Source organism: Cyprinus carpio, chromosome B25, assembly GCF_018340385.1.
Source record: "Cyprinus carpio isolate SPL01 chromosome B25, ASM1834038v1, whole genome shotgun sequence".
NCBI lineage: Eukaryota > Metazoa > Chordata > Actinopteri > Cypriniformes > Cyprinidae > Cyprinus > Cyprinus carpio.
Window position 1 is genome coordinate 5,332,418 of NC_056621.1, and position 15,018 is coordinate 5,347,435.

At 32.8% G+C, this 15,018-nt stretch overlaps 1 protein-coding gene and 1 pseudogene across 1 annotated transcript; one reads left to right on the top strand and one right to left on the bottom strand.

Annotated features, from left to right (window-relative positions):
• Positions 1–15,018, top strand: part of LOC109045640 — a 638,390-nt pseudogene that overhangs the window by 454,719 nt on the left and 168,653 nt on the right.
• Positions 6,905–13,496, bottom strand: LOC109086715 (protein saal1-like). Its single transcript, XM_019101014.2, is given in 14 exon segments — positions 6,905–7,221; positions 7,326–7,418; positions 8,536–8,589; positions 8,591–8,715; positions 8,833–9,003; positions 9,666–9,748; positions 9,906–10,068; positions 10,909–11,024; positions 11,131–11,190; positions 11,284–11,363; positions 11,448–11,531; positions 11,611–11,712; positions 12,647–12,846; positions 13,482–13,496. Coding segments are annotated over 14 exon segments (1,440 nt in total). The 5' UTR covers positions 13,486–13,496; the 3' UTR covers positions 6,905–7,116.

Here is a 15,018-nt window from a genome sequence, read left to right on the forward strand (position 1 = left end):
TAAAATGAATTACTTAAAAAAAAAAACACTTTTGCACAGTCTAGTGCACAATTAAAATGCAGTGCTGAAAAGCCAATAAAATAACCCAGCCTTCTTATTTACTATATTGCAAACAATAAATCATTGCAAAGAGCTTAAATACTGCACAGTGGGATGTAGAACTAACGTTAGTAAAAGAAGCATGTGACCATATTCATGATTATATTGTCAGGTATATTCCAGACTTAACGTGTAGAGAGTGTTGATAGCTGTGTTTTTTAAGAGGATTCACTCTGATTCCTTGAATGAGTCTTAAGTCAGTCGTGGGACTCCACTTGGGGATATCTCTGCCTACAGGATGTTTTCCTTTAGTGTTGATAGCTGTGTTTTTTAAGAGGGTCACGGTTAAATTACAGTAAAAGCCCTCAAAAGAATGATCTCTCCATCAAGGCACCCCTGAAGCGTTAGATTGAGGCGTCTTAGGCCAGCAAATTCCATTAGATTTGATGGGTGGATCGTTCTCTACTCTACTTAATACCAATTTGTCTGTAACACAAGTCTGAATCAGGTGGACTACAGGATGAGGTTCTTGTGACGGGATCATGCGTTTCACACAAGCCTGAGATATAAGCAGTGCTGAGCAACTTCTGAAATTAAGGAGGCATGGAAAATGGAATAATACTGTAAAAACAATTTATCATGCAACCTAAAAAATGTAAATCTAAATTAATCTTAATTCAGGTCAATATTAAATTAAAATAAATAATTAAAATAATAATAAACTGTGACAACATACAAGAAATATATAAAAGAAATAAAATAAATGATTTTTAAATAAATCATAAATGTTTATGTCTATATATACTCACCTATATAAATATATGTGTGTCTGTATATGTATATATAAAATAATGTATTAACACATACACACACACAGTGTGTAAATATATATATATATATATATATATATATATATATATATATATATATGATCAAAAGTAATCAATCAAAAGTGAATATTACCAAAGATTTCCAAGATACTAAAAACTGATCACATTAAATTACATAAATGTCATATTTAAACTTACAAATATAAATAAAGTTTTAAAATACATGTATATTAAAATACAACATTTAAAAAAAATCATAAATCATAAATGTTTATATATGATTGATAAACGAATTTTGAAAATATACGAATTCTGAGTATGACTTGGCTGTATGTCATGTCACTATAATGTATATATGTCTATATGTAAACACCTATATAAATATGTGTGTCTGAATATATATATAACACAATGAAAACACACACCCACACATATATATAATATATATATATATATGTATATATATATATATATATATATATATATATATATATATATACACATACATATATATACATATACACATACATACATTTCATATTTAAAATGACAAAAATACATAGTTTTAAAATACATGTATATTAAAATACATTTAAAATTGTAAAAATGATGCCAAACTTTTAAAAGATAGTATGTGTTTATGTATAAATATAGATTTATATAAAAATGTTTATATATTTTGATTTTATGTATAAAAATTTGCAGGTGCCACAGTGTTTACCAACATTATGCAGCACAAGACAAAAATTAAATGCTTAAATGGAACACTAAGTTTAGTTTGACCAAACCAAAGGCTACAAATAATTCTGACATAGATCACCATTTGCTTCCAGAAGCTGTGATGTCCCACACGTGTCAGTGTTTGGGGTGTGTGGGCAGTGTGTAAACTGAGGAAAACCCACCTGGCAGAAGGCAAACAAACTCCTATCAGCAGCACGGAGTGTGTGAGGACTGCTGCTAGATCAAAGTCTGAGCTCCAGGGGTCTGGAGACTACACGGATGCTGTGCTGTCATGACTGATGGGAGCAATGTCAGAGCCCCAGGAGTCTTTGAACAGAGTTACGGCAGATGTGATGACAAACGAGCAGTGACAGACAGAAAAGTGAACATTGGGCAACATAAAAAGGAATCTTTGTAGCGTACACTTGACTTTTGGATAAGGTGTTGCTCTATTTCATAAATTGCTTTTTTAGAGGTAAAACCTGTAGTTTATGAGTCAGTTAGGGCGTCTGATGACGTCTGATGCAACTCAAGTGGGTTTAAACGGGTTCGTAATTAAACGTATGCAGCTGACAGTTTTAAAGATTTGTGCTGAAGATGTTTTGTCTTGTCTTGATAGTTTGGAGTATAAGTGAATTGATGTTAGAAATTGATATTTAACTGTGATGAGTCAGTCTCTCTCTTTCTCTCTCTACACACAAAATGAGCTCAGTGTTAATTAAAGGAAGGGTTGGCTTACATTATGCAGCCTCTGGTTCTTTTGTGCGGTTTGTTCTGAAGAGGCTCTTAGCTGCAATGGCCAGTGAATGCTCATAGGTACACACTCATCTCATTACAGCTCACTCACAACCCACCACAACCGCAAGACGTCTACAAACACCCAGACCACACCAGTTCACTTTAACATATGTTTCAGAAAGAAAATAATGATTATTTTAGGACCATTATGATTCTTTTCATTGTGATATATTCATATTTAGCTTTCTGGAGAGCTAAGCACATTTTATTAATTACAATCGATTAAAAATATATTATGTATTATGTAATATATTAATGTAATATAATAATGTTGTGTTATAGTAATGATAACTTGGTGAGAATTAAAATATTGTGAATTAGCCACAACAAAGTTGAATTTCCAGATGCAGTATGGTAATGAGAATTTGAACAAAGTATGCTTAATTGTCATGGATTTTTTTAATTACATATTTTTTTCCCAAATCATTAATTTTCCTAAAGCATAACTACTTTCCTAACTACATAATAATAAAATTAACAGAAACAGAAATTCATATTTTAGGGTGATTAAAGTTATTTATATTATGACAAATTAATTTACTGATTTATTAACAGTTAAGCTCATGGTGGCCATTACAATCAATTTAAAATGAATAAATATTTATAAACAATAATATGATAGATTTTTACACTAATACAAATTTAATTAGAATCAGGATTGAGAATCAAAAAATACATTCCAATATGATAATAAGAATTTGGGGAAAAACAGTCATTAGAATCAATCAATCAAATAAATAAATAAAATGTTGCAGTATAATGAGAATTTAATGAGAATGAAAACTGAGAATTACAAATTACATTCAGATAATTAGAATATAGGGAAAATGTCCTTAATTGACATAAATGTCAATGCAAAAATAGACCTGGAATGTTTCATTTTCCTTAAACAAACTACATAAAAGTTATTATAATTTCTTATATTATAATTAATAATAATATTATAATAATACTGTTTTTTATTATTATTTATTTTTAGATTAAATATGACCTGGAAATGTTTTTAACAGTTTTAGCTGTAACCATTTTGATATAACATTAAATTTTGCGTTGGCCAACAGCAACATTAGCACCTTCCATGTCACAATAAACAAAAATTGGAGCATTTATGTATTTACAAACAAGTTTGTCGAAACTTTACTTGCATTCCTTAAAGAGGCAGAACATCAAAATCCACTTTGTGTACACAAAACCAGTGTGTGAGAGAGCGTAACTAGAGACAAGTGTGAGTGTGTTTCCTCTTAGCAGGTGGCACAGAGAACATACCCATCCTAGACAGACCCCTCACTGATAACCTGGCCCAGTTCTGTTCATTTCAATCAAGGGATTTATACACACACACAGTGTGATAGATGAGCTTGGGGATCCACTCTAATCTCAATAATGATACCAACTCCACAGTTCACATGAGGACACACAGTAAAGCACTTACACACAAACACTACTGGAACTTCCAGTCTAATTCTGTTCTCGCAGATCTACCAAGAATCAGATGCACGACATCTGCTGTATGTGAAAATCTGCTTTGCATTATAAATGAGTTCAGCAGGCATGAACAATAGCAACACGAGTTTGTATTGTGAACCAGGAATATTCAGGACATCATAAATGCATTTGCATGAACATACACTGAGCATCCTGATCAAACTTTTTACTGGAAGTGAGTCACTTAATGCCACGCTGTCAAACAGAAAAAAAAATGTGCATAAGTACACGGAGTAATTTGTTGTGCATCATTGGTGTTGGAAGATGGTCATTTTAGGAGCTCCACCTCTGACAGAACAAACACAGAACATATGCTAACAGCCCACTGCTACAGCAGCACAGCAGATCCACTGGGAATTTGTCATTTAAACGGCTGTCAGCTTCAGGCTGAGAAATCACTCCGGCTGGGAGGGTCGCAGGTTCAACGGACCCTGTTTGCGTTCATGCATACGGGCTGCCATTACTGATAGACATCAACATGTTCCTGAAGGCTTCCTAACACTGGAAAAACACTTCCGTCTTTACACATTTACCACGTCAGGTACAAGAAAAACAAGTTTAAAAGGCAAACAGTTTTAGTTTACTTACACATGAAAATTATGTATTTACTCACTCATGTGTATCCAAACCTGTTGTTATTTCTTTGTGGAATACAAATGGAGAATTTTTGGGGAGAGAAGAAAAAAAAAAGGCTTGACACTACAAATAATCTATGTTAAAAAATAAGAAAATTACAAATTAATGTCTATGTTTAAATTATTTTTTTTTTTTTTTTTATATAGTATAAATATTGTGACGTTTTAAAATATAAAAATATATGATTTTAAGATTAGTGTTATTATTTCAAGAAAAAGTCAAAATTACGAGAATAAAGTCAAAATATTTTTATTAAAAAAGTCAAAATTACGAGAATTAAGTCATAGCAATATGAAGACATTCAAAATATTTTGAGAATAAAGTCAAAATTACCAGAATAAAGTTGAAATATTTTGAGAATAAAGTTGAAATGACAATTACATACTTTTTAAATATTGCTATGAATTTATTCTCATAATTTAGATTTTTTTTCTCAAAATATTTAAACTTTATTGTGGTATTGCTACAACTTTTTTCTCAAATTATTTAACATTTATTCTTGCCATTTTGACACTTTTCTCAAAATATTAAAACTTTAATCTCGTAATGTTCGATTTTTTATTTTATTTTTTAACGTGGCTCTAAAATGCTGTTGTACACACACACACACATAAATATATACATACACATATACTTGTGTATGTGTGAAATTCATAAATTTGTTTTTCATTTTACAAGATATTTATGTAATATGTATGATTATACACAGTATGAAAACAACTTTAAAACTATAAAGTGGTGCCTTATAACAATTAAAAAAATTCATAAAAGTAAATAAATAAATTAAAATGGTCCCCATGACATGTATGCTAAATTCAAGGTGATTTAGATTAGGTATTTAGATTGTTAGAACTTCGCGTGAGACGTCAACATGTAATTTTTTTAATCTGTATGCAAAAACAACTGAAATGAGAAGTGAATAATCTGCACTGAATCACACATAAATATCATATAGCTCATAAAGGCTTTTAAATTGGATTTTTAATTCTTTTTGGGCTTGACATCTGTGGGTACTAAACTGTCTTTGTATGGAAAGAATGGAAAACATTCCTCAAAATATCTGCTAGTGTGTAGTAAATAACGACAGAATTCATCTTTAAACAGCTGGTACAGACCATCAAGTATGAGATGGCATCAGAGTTATTCTGGGAAATCCAGCGTGAACCGGAAGTTTCATTGTGTGCTTGTTGACAGGAGAGATAAACAGCAGCTGAAGGAGGCTGTGATGCACACAGCACCCAAGCAGCTGGACGAACGAGTGAAAAACAGACGTACGTGCCAGACAGCACAATGCAGACGTGTGGTTGCGTGTGTCACATGACTGCTGACTACTCCAAAGACCTCATTCATCTTTAATGACATGCATTGTTGAGTTCCTACCTGATCCTGTTGTCTATTCTTCAAACGGAATTTCTGAGGTAATCAAATCTAAAATTTAATTAAGCATTTCTGCTGAAAATATGTAATTAAAAATAATTAACAATATGGCTCAGTTACTGAAAGAGACATTTGAGGTTTGGGGTTTGTATGACTTTTACTGGCTGTTGCACACATCTAGCATGGTAGACTAGTTAGTGGGCGATGTGCCATTGTAGGTCATGTTCCACGCCATCAAGTCAGGAGTTCTGGGCATCAGAGAGAAGATGTTTGACAGCTGCCGATCATCTATGTTTACGCTTTAACTTCTACGAACAGCACTGCTTCTGTCTCAACCAGTCCTCCGTCAACTCGTATTAGTTGAGCGTTCACTCATACACACGTGGTCTGGATCGAACCAACTCAAGTGCTTCCTCGCTCTGGGGTACGTCTGTCAGATCAGCCTCAGGTAGAGCTAAAAACAGACATGTCAATCAAATGTCCTTGTACAGTATACCTGCACATCTGGCCATTTCTGGCCAACCAAGATTCCCTCAAAAACAACAAAAGCCATGGGCTCGAAATCACGCAAACGTAGTTAAAATTAGCCCCTGTCCGTTTTACATTCAGTCCGGGTCGAGATCCCAGCTGATTGTCTGGCCGTGTCTCTCTCAGGTCCTCCTCCTACACACTAAATTTCCATAAGAATGCAGCACGCTCTGCATATCAATCCGAACTCTTAATTAAAGAGCTGCTATATTCCTGCTGGCGTCACATACACGGGAAGTGCGCAGTAGACCTTTTCTCCCCGTTCTGATGGTCATTTGGAAAGCAAATGAGGGAAGCGATCACAGCCTGGATGTGGCATGCACATTTGAGGGACACCTGATGGAGAACATCAGTAAACACTCGAACGTCAGCGCACTAGTTTGAAGCATAACACAAATGAAGTAGCATAAAATAAATTGGAAACTACTCCATTAACTACGTTGTGCATTTGGAAATATACAATCAAATAAAAACAATTACTCCATACAAAATACAATTTACAAAACACGTTTTGTTTACTAAATAGAAAAGCTGGTGTATACAAACGGAATGATGATATACACAATTTAAACTAATATTTTAAGCTATAACCAAAGCCATTTAATTTTTAGTTATATCTAAACAAAAGACGAGTCTTTTCATAAGGAGATGACCTTATCTCCAAACTTTTGGGTCAGAGAACTTCGCTGAAGAATGTTTCCTTTTAGATGTTTCCACCTGACACATTGGATGAAATAGAAAAGTCCTTTTTTATAATCTCTGCCAGTTTCGGTTCCACTTCGGACAACAAGCTAACCAGGTGCTGGACCTGTAGAGGAGATGAGAAAAGACGAGAAGCTCTGTGATCATTGAGGGCCTGCAGGAGCAGCGAGAAAGACAAAACAAAACAAAACAAAAAAGAGAAGAACGTACCGCCGTTATATGTTGAGGTACGAGGGTTGCAACAGCAGACACACAGCTTCTCTCTGTCAAACACCCTTCCTTGACTATAGCTGACAACAGATCCTGAAGATTAAAGGGAATTTTCAATAAATTAATATGTAATATATTTAACATTTGTATGCTTTAATTGAGTAATTTCTACATTTACTTTATATTTTCATGATATAAAACAATATATATTTTTTTGGAATGTGCTAGTATTTAATATACTATAAATAAATACATTTTATAATTTATTATATTTTAAACATAATATTTTTATAATATAATGTAACCAAATAATACATCAAATATGTCTTAAATTAGAATTTAATAATTTAAACTTTTTAAAAGCCACATTCTGTTAGAATTTTACAGTCAAATAAACAAAATATGTGAAAATGGCCCGTTTTACCCTCAGGTCTTAAAGGGTTAAGTTGTAAACTTAAATTTATATTTTTAATAACATAATATAGAATATATAATACTTTAATAAATTATACATTTATAATATATAATTTTTTACATTTAATGTATACTTTTTTAATAGTTTTCTATTTCTATTTTTGTAATATAGTATATGATAATATTTTAAATTAGAATGTAATCATCTATTATTTTGTAAATTTGATAGCTTTAAATTTAATTTATATTTTTTATAGTATAATTAGTGCTGTCAAGTGATTAATCACATCCAAAATAAAAACTTTTGTTTACATAATATATGCATGCATGTGTGCAGTGTATATTTATTATGTATATATAAATACACACACATGCATGTATATTTCAGAAAAATAGGTTATGTTTATATATTAAATATATGTATTCGTAATTAGTGCTGTCAAAAGATTAATCGCGGTCAATTGCATCCAAAATAAAAGTTTTTGTGTAAACAGTATTTATGAGTGCACTGTTTTTATTTATTATGTATATATATAAATATACACACATACAGTGTTATGTTTATATTGAATATATGAATATAAATATATACATGTAAATATTTTCCAAATATATACTGTATGTGTGTGTATTTATATATACATAATAAATATGCAGAGTGCACACACATATATTATGCAAACAAAAACTTTTGAATGCAATTAATCGTTTGACAGCACTAAATATTATAATATGGTATCAATTTAGAATTTCAGAATTTATTACTATTTGTAAACTGGAGAGCTGCCAGTTTCACCTTATTCAGTTGCATAAGGACAGCTGAGAGGAACTCTGCTGTGTTTTGTGGTTTAGGCTTTGGGTTTTTGATCTTCTTCTTTCTGACTCTCTTCCGATTCGGAGTTTCCATCTGTTCGGCTCTGACGCCATTCAGCATTGAACTGCAGAATACGAATAAGACTTCCCAATAATTCTGTACCTGTTAAGAATAAACACAAATTATGAAATCGAAACAGCAATATAATAGCGAACCTTAAACAAACACCACGATGCCTCTCATGAAGCAATGAATCTGTTGAAAGTGTGTGTTTCGTACTGATAGTTGTCTGCAGGCTGGAGTGTAACGCTGACAGTAAGGCGAGCGCTGGGGCCAGGAGAGCTTTCTGCTCCTGCAAGATGAGAGGAGGATCCTCCTCTTGACATAAATCCTCACACACAATCTTACACACAAACGTCCACACCTCACGTCCACAAGCTCCATCTGATACTGTAGACAAGGTAAAAACAAGAAATCATAGCATATACCGTTTCTATGGACAGTCATACAATTATCATTGTTTTTATATTAGATCTAATTAATTTAAATGTTTTAAAAGAAATTAATACTTCAAGGATGCGCATTAAATTGATCAAAAATAGCAGTAAAGACATTTATAATGTTACAAAATATTTCTATTTCAACTAAATGCTTAATATATTTAGCAAAGAATCCTAAAAAAAAAAAAAAAATATGTAGCACAGCTTTAACAAAAATATTAAGCAGCACAAAATTGCTAATAATATGAAATGTTTCCTGATCAGCAAATCATCATATTAGGATGATTTCTGAAGGATCATGTGACACTGAAGACTGGAGTAATGATGCTGAAAATCCAGCTTTTGGATCACAGGAATAAATTACATTGTAAAGTTACTGTAATAATAAATTATTGCAATAATATTTCAAAATATTACTGTTTTATTGCATTTTTGATCAAATAAATGCAGCCTTGGTGAGCATAAGATACTGATTATCAGAGAAGGAATGCCAATGTGTAGCTCAAGTGATTATGTTATTGTCCCTAAAAAAACTTTTAATTACTACTATTAATTAATACTACTATTAAAAAAAATATTAATTTTCAGGGTCAGTGTGTGTGTGTGTCTCACCCAGAGCCTGCATGCCCTCTTCTACTGTAGTCAGAAGCTGGAGTGAATGAAGATACACTTCAAGAGCCTCTGGACTTTCTGACCTACAACACAAAACATTTGAATGAGCCTAAATTAATATTTCAAAAACAACATTGATCTGATTCAGATGGAACAGCTTCTCTTACTCTAGCAGCAGAGTAGGTTGGTAAATGCCTCGGACAGACAGAAGGTCACATCACCTTAATTAATATGTCTCACCTGAGCTGTGTGGCCGCCTCAAGCAGAGAGGACGCCATGTCCTGCTGTGTGTCCTTGTTTGGGTCACTGTCGCTGGCTGGGGTGGACACCCAACTCTTCATCAACTCCTCATCCTCATCAAAGAGCTTATCCACCAGCTCCCCAACCTTAACCAGCAAATCCACTGCAGAGAGAGATGAACTTTAGTGTTCCCAATACTTGAGAGGCACGAATCTGTTTGATAAACTTTTATCTAATAATTTAAACTAGCATTAAACCACATCAAATGTATGCATTTTAAAATTTTAACATAAATGATTTTAACATAAATGTCAATTAATTAAAAATAAAAGAAAAATGTTTTTTTTTTTAGCTTTGATTAATTTAAAACTTTAAATGAAAATATAACCTTTATTATATATTATTTTATACATTAACATTTTAAGAATGACCTAAATTTAGTCATTAATTACCTATGGAAAGTTATTGTTAGAAAGATATTTACAAATTAATTTATCTTCAATATATACTTATCAATAACTACAAGCCAACATTTGGTCCCAAAATAGCTAGTGAAAAAAAAAAATACAAGTTAATAAAATAGTTAATAATAATAATAATTATTATTATTGTTATTGTTTATTGCTAATAAAATAGTTAATAAAACAAGTAAATAAAAAAAATTTGATATGAAAAAAAAATATGAACTGCACTTTTTAATGTCATATTTTTAGTGGATTTAAAATATTTTTTAAAATAAAAAAATTAACAAAAATATTAACTATTATATATTCTTTATATAATAAACATTAATAATAATAAAAAAAGTTTAAAGTTATTAATAAGTAGTAGTATAAATGTGTAATTAATATTCATTGCTAAAAAACAAAAATCACACATGAAAAAATAAATCTGCATTATTTTTCGGGGGAAAAAATTGCTGCTTAATTTCTTAAGGGTTTTAGGCACTTTTTGTACCTATTTGTTGAAAGCATCATTAGCAACATTTGTAAACGTCACTGACCATTGGTGGAGCTGCTCATGATGAAACACAGACTGCCGCACACCGCCGGCTGCTGCCGTATCCTCTCCAGCCACAGAGGGGCGACATCAGGCTGAGACAGGCACGTCAGCAGGAGCCTGAGGAAGCCACAGTGTTGCAAGTCACATACCCACATTCAGTAAAAATGCAGCACATATTGGAAGATTTCTTCGAATTTTGTAACTGGGTTTTATCAGCACTGACCTGCAAGTCTCCAAGAGCGTAGGTGGATCATTGTCCCCAAGCAGAAGAAGTAACACAGAGCTGAGATAAACAGAGAACATGTCAGACATCAATCAGTAGTATTATTGTATTTACAAAAGCAGCTGAATTATTCTAAAGTTAACAGAGAGTTACCACAGGTCAGAGTTCTGGCTGAGAGATACACATGTGTCATGGAAACAGGCCATATTACCCAGAATTCCAACACAGATTTCCTGTAACAGAAGCTCGGAGTAATTATATGAAGTCATAAGCATACAAGCGTTATGTAAAGCAGTCACAGTGGTAAAATGTCTTACTGTGAGCCGCGGACTACGTGACTTTGCGATCACACCCAGCAAGATGTCTGGAGCTTTGAACTCCTGAAGAAAAACAGCCACATCCTGGAGAGAAAACACACGTAATGTATATGTAGATGGTGGGCATGGAGCAGGGGGATGGATACAGTGTGTTTCAGTTTACCTTATCCATAGCCATGTCCCAAACTCTACACAAGTCCTCCTCCAGATCATCTGTCAGTTCCACTGAAGAATCACTCGGCCCACTTTCCTGATCTGTCACCATCTACAAGGTAGTTGAAGTATATATTAAGAAAAAAATTAAGGAATTGCACAGCTTCAAGAAAACTTGATAGATGGATGGATAGAAATAAAAAAGGGGGTCAAATTATATTTAATTTTAAAACACAGACAACACATATACAAAGAAACACAAATGATTCCAGTTTATATATATATATATTAGGGCAGCATGGAATTTTATATTAGTTTATAGTTATATGGAAATGAAAGTTGTTAACACACACACACACACATATATATATATATAATCTATAATATATAAAAAACACAAATTACACTACATGTAATTCATTTCACAAGTTTAAAGTAAAGAGTATTACATATTAAAATACATTAAAATATATAGTTATGAATTTAAACTAAATGTAATTTGTTTGTATAGTTTAAATATATTATAGTTAATGTAATATAAAAATATATTTTAGTGACCCTTTTAGTAGTTTAAATGTTTTTATTTTTTCATATTTATAAAAATTTTTACTTTAGAATAATATTTATATAATTATGATAAAAATGATAAATGCAAATAAAATCAAAAGGGGTCCAATTATATTTAAATGTAAATGTAAAAAAAAAATTATTTTTAATAAAACACAAATGGCATGTATTTAAAAAATATATCGTCTTTCAATGTAACAGGTATGTTTTTGTAAAAATGAAACAACATGATCTGACCTGTACTTATTAAAACATCTAAAAGAAAAGTGATCATACTAAATTTTATTGTATTTTAAAATGATTCAAAACTTTTTATGTTTTAAATGATTAAAAGTGGCAAAGATTGGTAAAGATTTAAATGGACAATATATTAGTATTTTGGGGGCTGCACTGTGATCTTCTTGTTCTAATATGCCTGACAAGATGTTTGTTATGTGGAGGAGACCAACGATACAGAAGTCTAGCATGCATGGTTATACCTGAATAAGGCGGGTCAGAGTGCTGAAGAGCCAGTGTTTGCTGTACACCGTCTCCCCGATGGCGTCTGCCTCCTCCCCAGCCTCAGTCTCATCTTCCTCAGGTGGAGGCGATGGGTTGCGGTCCATCACCGGTGAACCTGCAGTGGAGGATCCACAACTGTCTCCATCCACCTCCTCCTGAGAGCATCCGTCTTTGTGCTCTGATGAAATCAATACATGACATAAAAGCATGAGGGATGAGATAAAATGCATGCATAAACCTCCAATACACAGCATAAAACACATGCATGCATGCAAAAAAAAATAAATAAAAAAGGTATAAATGTACGTATAAATGTAATGTATAAATGTATGCACAAACAGCACATGCACATAAAATGTATGAAAAAATGACAAAACTTGCATTCTTCATTGACTGACCTAAGACATTGCATGACTACATGTATGTATTAAATTGTATTTTATTTATTTATTGATTGTTTGAACTTATGGTTTGGTGTTAATTGTATTTAGTTTGTCTTGTACCTTACATGTGCAATGACAATAAAGTTGAATCTAATCTAATGTAAATGCGTGAATGTTTACTGTAATTAACGCGTAAGTTATAATATTGAGTTGCGTACAAGACACGAGTCCAACACGCTTTAGCAACATAACTGTGAAATGCAAACTTACAAAAAACAGTTACGCTGTATGTTTAAAGCTCGAAAGGTTTTGCAGGTTTATTTATATAATACCGGTTCAACAACGTGGCAAATATTGAATTATTAAAATAACATTCGCTGCAGAGAGGATCAACACTAGTCTAGTAACCCACATCTCTTTCTAGACTTACCCATTAATAACGAATTTTTAATATTTAACAATAAAATGTTAAGTGATATGAAATATCAATTCGAAAAATGAATATGGTTTAACGACGGTTTTAATAAGCACATAAAAGTGTGAATACTTCCGCTCACAACTCCACAGAGCATGATGGGAAAGAATAAGGAAAATGAAAGTGGATAGAATGGCAGTTCATAAATGGGCGGAAACATAAATGGGCGGAGTTTGTGTCCCGGTTTGACAAGCACAAGTTTGAGAGAAAACAATATTTTGCATATTTCTGCTCTGCAACATCTGTAATTATTTAGCTAAAAAGTATTTTTCTAGAACAGGACTGAAGTACATTTTTTACGATTCTGTACACAAGTACATGTACACAAGTTACGAATCTGAGATTAGGCTAAACTGTGCTTTAATATTGTCTTTGGCCGAATTTCTGTATGTCATTTCACCAGTTCTCTGACATGAATATTTTAAACCACTACACTTTCTTTTTTTTTTTTTTACTGTAAAAGGTCTCTGTGGGACAAAAACATGATTTGAATCATAGACTGTATAAAAAGATTTGAATGCGGGTTTATGAGCCTCTATGCGCCCCCTGGAGGAAGAATCCTTGTTGCTTTAAAACGGTTACAGCTTTTCTCACAATCTTTCTCACACTGTGTTTCTTATTCTGATGATGTTCTGTTCTCTGATTCCACAGGATCCTTGAAACAGGGCATCACCTAGTGGTAAGAATCAGCATAACATCACATCTTCCTTGTTTTTTTTTTTTTTTTCAAAGGGACAATACAGTAAGTTTTCTTTCCAAACTTGGTTTTGCCAACTTACTTTAAAATTTGAACTCAGTGTACCACTCAAAGACGGGTTAAACTCTCAAACACTTACTTAACTACATATAAAGTCCTTAGAACTTTAGCAAAGATAACGTTTTTGTAGGCCTAACCACTCTGCCAGAACGATGTCACCTTTTATAGTCTCTTCGGAAACAACTTCAGGTTTTGAAGACAACAGTACAGGTTTTGTTATTGGCAGTGACACTGGCATTTCAGCCACTACATCTGGGACACAGTCATTTATCACTGGATCCAATGAATCCCGAACATGTGAATTCTGGAAACTTGTCTCTTTCATCTTGAGCAGGTGTTTTCGATTTCTTCTGTAAATTTCTCCATCCTGCGTTTGATCCAGGTATGACCTTGGCTTTTCATGCTTTTCCACAACTACAGCTGGCTTCCAGTGACTTTCTTTTCTCAATCTCACCTTTTTCCCTTCCTTCAGAGCAGGTAGGTCTCTTGCTTCTCAATTATAGTACGAGCTTTTTGCTTTAGCTGTATGTCTTTTATGCTTTTCTGAACTCCTTTATAAAGCTGTGGTTGTAACAACTTATACTCGCTGTTGGCAATCTGGCTTTCAGTCTGCGGCCCATGAGCAGTTGTGCAGGAGACAACTTTACTTCTCCAAGTGGCGTATTCCGGTACTCAAGAAGAGCGATGTACGGGTCTCCATGACTTTCTTGAGCAGATTCTTAATGGTCTGTATAG